General features: G+C 44.1%; 1 protein-coding gene across 1 annotated transcript in view; it reads right to left on the minus strand.

Annotated features, from left to right (window-relative positions):
• The window catches only part of LOC308293546 (genetic suppressor element 1-like), a gene marked incomplete at its 5' end in the record, with an annotated part of 69,015 nt that overhangs the window by 15,010 nt on the left and 49,005 nt on the right, over positions 1 to 5,000 (minus strand). The window contains one exon of the mRNA XM_080736117.1: positions 539 to 705. Coding sequence (XP_080592243.1) covers positions 539 to 705 — 167 coding nt within the window. The remainder of the gene's footprint in view (positions 1 to 538; positions 706 to 5,000) is intronic.

Below are 5,000 nucleotides of genomic sequence, written 5' to 3' on the forward strand. Positions count from 1 at the left end.
CATCGGAGCGTGTAGATCAGCTATTTCCGTGAGTGACTCCATCGTACGAGGTTAAATGCAAGTGAGAAGTGGGGGTACTTTCCCTCCAAGCTATATAAAATATATAATATGATGTCCTCACATCAGAACAATGGCATTTAGGTTCAAAATCAGATACGTTTCCCTTTAACTCGCAAATACACAAAGTCAGCAATATGCATGTGTACATACCGTACATATCGTCGTTGTCGGGTGAAAACCTTGTATGTCCAAAACCATTCGTTTTGCATTTTTCATTTTAAAAATGATTTAAACTAGTGAAAACAGACGATCTACAAGCACACAACACCTCGCACTGCGAGGCATTGTGTGCTTGTAGATCGGCTGTTTTCACTACTTTTGTGTGACGGCCTTGTCTGATGAAGCAGGGCTTTGCTTCGCGAAAAAACATACAAATTTGAAACTTGGAGATATGAGGTTTCTGCCCGACAGTGACGATATGCATGTGCATTAGCGCCCAGAGAGCGCGGGAAAAGCCGGCCTGCACGCGGGGTCTTACCTGAGGTTCTGTATCCGAGGGTCCTGCATGACGGTGCTGGGTGTTAGCCCAAAGGGGTGATGCAGGGTGTGAGGGGAGCGGACGGGGGGGTTGCCCTTGTCCTGGTGGGCCTGGTTGCTCTCAGCAGCCACGCGCTCCCTGCTGATCCCCCGTGCGGCTGGCTCAGCCTGGCGGCGAGAAGCGGACAAAGGAGACAATGAATGATTTTTATGGCGTGGCAAGAGGCTAGCCCTCTTTGAGAGGGTCTGTTAGTGTGTGCGTGCGTGCGTGCGTGCGTGCGTGCGTGTGTGTGTGTGAACTTGGAGATGCTAGCTTTCTGCCCGACAGTGACGATATGTTTTACACATTCAGTGCATTCACTGCATTATACTGAATGATCTTCTACAATTTGATCTTGGTGTTCTTTCAATCTGACACCGTTTTCAACGGATGTTTTCCGGATGTGTAATGCTCCTTCATTTATTCTCCCTTCTTTTACATTCAGAAAATCTCTTTTTTTAAACTGCAATCGTGCAAGCCTGCATGAATAAGAATTGCCTTTGCTTGTATTTTTGTTGTGACAATGACATTTGATTGATTGATATATTTTTTTTAATATTCAACTTTGGAAGTCAATTCGGCACTGGTCTGGCTGAAACCTTGCCCATAACGTCATAGATATGTCATAGACCACTGGTCCTCAACCTTTTCAGGCTGCGACCCCCAAAATAATCACCCTGATGAGGACTAAGAGTTGTGGCATTACATTTTGTATAACATGGTACTACACAATTTCCGTCTCTAATATTTGATAATTTGGACAATGTTTAATTTGTAATTTTAGAGGTTTTAAAAGAGGTCCTTAAATTGTCACTTTAGAAATGTGCAAATACCCTCTATACACTTAAACTCTATGTTGGTTTGTTTACTGTTGAGAGAGAAAACAATGTTGCACATTAAGTTAATCATCTGGGGACCCCCCAAAATTATTTGGGGACCCCTCTGGGGGTCCCGACCCACAGGTTGAGAACCACTGTCATAGACGACCGTCAGTCATAGATGACTGACATCATAGGCCGGGCCACAAGAAGACTGGGATCCACATTGGAGCCACGCCGGTCTCATGTTTTCTTTCACTAACGTCCCTATTTTGGGCATGTCGTCGTGCAAAACGTGTTGTGAGCTTGTAGATCCGCTGTTTTTTGTGTGACACCGGCATACGATGAAGTATGAAACAGGGCTTAAGTGGTTATTAAGTGTGTTTTAAGACAGAGGGCAAGCTGCCATTCCCTCAGTGCAGCGACTGAGGAGGCGCAGTGGAAAAATGAGAACAAGCGATTGGGGACAAACTCTTAGCTGCTCCCAGAGGCTGAGCAGAGAGGAAAAGTGGGTCTGACGTGTCATAATAGGTCAAGATCAAAGTGGAAAGACGATCCTCATATCTGGCCTGCTGCTCTCTCTCTCCTTCAGTTCCCCCTCAGTCTCACTCTGTGTGTCTCTCTCTCTCTCTCTCTTTCTCTCTCTCTCTCTCTCTCTCTCTCTCACCACCACTCTAAGGTTGGCCATATTACCATCCATCACCCCCACGAACAAAAAAAACAAAGCCTCAAATGACAAATATTATATTGTCGTTGTCGGGCGGAAACATTGTATCTCCAAACCGTTTGTTTTGTATTTATCATTTTAAAAACGACTTAAACCAGTGAAAACAGCCGATCTACAAGCACACAACGCCTCGCACCGCGAGGCATTGTGTGCTTGTAGATCTGCTGTTATTTTTAAAACTGTTTCCGGTTTGATAGTTCCGGCCAAAGTGTAGTCCGTCTAGGACTACAACATGACGTACCGGTAGATAGAGTGGTTTCCTCTCCCGACCGGATCAAACCCCGAAAAGTGAAGGGATTAGGGATATGAAAATTTCATATCACGATTATTGTGAAAAAAGAAATCGCGATTTACGATATTATCACGATAATCACAATCCATTATCCTGGGCGGAACATTTGCCCAAAAATAGCAGATCTACAAGCTCATGTCGCAACGCGTTGTGACTTGTAGATAGAGGGTTTAAATGGTACCGGATATGCAGCTCGGCAAACAAAAGATGAATTGATCCCAGTGCCTCATAGAGGACGATATCACGATAAATAAAATCTCCATGATGCGATTATCGTCGAGTGTTTTTTTATCACGATATACGATAATATCGCGTATCGTCCCATCCCTAGAAGGGATCCCAGGCTACGTTATTAGAAGTTCACATAGGAAAAGTACAGGACCGTACAGTTCAGATACAAGGTCTACTAAAAGGATTTAGACCACAAGAAAGGCTTGTCCTTTTGTGTTCAATTCCTAGCAGTCACATGGGACTATACTGGAGATGTCAAGTTGGTTCCAGAAGAGAGGGATGATATTATGGCATCCTGTCAAGCCAGGAAGCCTTTGATCCACTGCATCAGAGGGAGAGGTCCGTTCTCAGTCACTACTGTGTGTCATCTCTTGTTGCTACAGCAACCAGGTAGCACTACAGGTCAGGCTCATCATTATCGTGGCCAAACCACAAACAAATGATCTCACAGCAAAACAACAATCTCCTCGCTGTCGGGTTTGTCCAAAACTGTTACTTTTCAGGAAATGGGGAAAAAAAGAAACAACCTGTGTTCAATCAAAACGATGGCGCTTGCACAAAAACACATTTCACCAGCTGTTTTAAAACTGTGAACCTTGTGATCTGACAATAAGGATGATTCTGATACTGTTCCAATTGATCCAATGTGGTTATTATTTAGTCGCAAGCTTCTGTTAATAGTTTTAATTCGTTAAATATTTTTAAAACCCACAGACCACTTTCACATAACTTTTTAAAATGTTCATCTTTTCCAAAATTGCAAATGTACAAACTTGTGTGTCGCATCGTGACGTGTTGTAGATCGGCTATTTTTACTATTATGTGACACTGTAGTGAGACGAAGTAGGATATTAATTCACAAGAGGGGGAAAAAAAATAGAGATACCAGGTTTCTGCCCGACAGCGACGATTCTGCTAGTCTGGTTTATGAGTTTGTTCCATCAGCAGAGAAATCTCTTTCTTTTTACCTTTGAATAGCTTTGAATATCTCTCTCATGGAAATCAGTTTGAAACAAAGCTGGTCCAACGACAAACCCTCGCCCCCCCTCTTCTCTAGCCCCCCCCCCCCCCCCCCCCCCCCACACACCCTACACACACACACACACACACACACACACACACACACACACACACACACACACACACACACACTTCTACACGGTAAAATACTCAGCATTCATTCATTCCATTTGTCACTCTTGACAACGTACAAATGTATGCTCTCAGAGTTAAATTACCACAGTGGATTTCACAGTGTTTGAAAACGAGAAGAACTCTAGAGAAAATGAGATAATGGGCCATCCATCGGTCCGGGGTTGGTGGTGGGATGGGGGGGGGGGGGGGGGGGTTTGGACCGCAGCCATCACAAACAGGGGTGTCACACCAAATTCTGGGCCCTGGGTACAAGGATTCACTGTGGGCCCCCCATGAATGGGAACGCATTATTATGCATCGTTTTGTGCTTTAACCATTGAAAAATAGCAGATATACAAGCTCGCAGCTTATAGATCTGCTATTTTTGAAATCTTTTGAAGATTTGCGTAAATCTTTGAATAGGCTATTTTTGACCGGATTCTATAAATGTCTTCTAAAGTTTTTTTTTTTTTTTAAGCTATGTTTCTATGTCAGTGGTGGTCAAACCTTTTCATGTGAAGGACCTCCAAAATGATATGTATTTGGCCACGGACCCCCATCTCAAAATGTTTGTTTAGTTTTCGCTTAAAAAATACACATATTCAAAGATTTGCACACATTTTCACGTCTTTTCAAAAATAGCAGATCTACAAGCTCGCAGCTTGTATATCTGCTATTTTTCAATAGCTAAAGTATAAAATAATCAAGGCCCCTCCACCTTGGGCCCTAGTAACTCAGTCCCCCCCCCCCCCCCCCCCCCCCCCAGTGTGACGCCCCTGATCACAAACCCTGACCCCCCGACCCTGAAGATAGCCAATGGCCTCCACAGAACACGTGCCTTAGCCCCCCCCCCCCCCTCCCCTCTTATTGGACGGAGCTTTCTGTGCTAGCGTCATGCTCTACTGTTCCAAGAGAATTCTGCAATCCAGCAAAGACAAATATTGAACCTAAGCCAGACTGTAGAGAGAGCTCTGTCTTTCTCTCTCTTCTTTTTGTTACATCCTTTTCTACATTCTTATGCACCCCTCCCTCCCCTCCCTCCAGGGGCGTCAATTGGGTATGGCAGGGGTATGCAGCTGCCATACCCTGCATGGGTCCAGGGGGGGAAATAAAAGCTACTTTTAAATATAAATCCATGAATGTCTCTTTGTCTATCTGCGCTGGTTATTATGTTGTTAAGTTACAGTAAAATAACTACAAATGCAAAATTTAACAAGGTAT

The sequence above is a fragment of the Nannobrachium achirus genome, assembly GCF_963921795.1.
Source record: "Nannobrachium achirus genome assembly, chromosome: 11".
Classification (NCBI taxonomy): Eukaryota; Metazoa; Chordata; class Actinopteri; order Myctophiformes; family Myctophidae; genus Nannobrachium; species Nannobrachium achirus.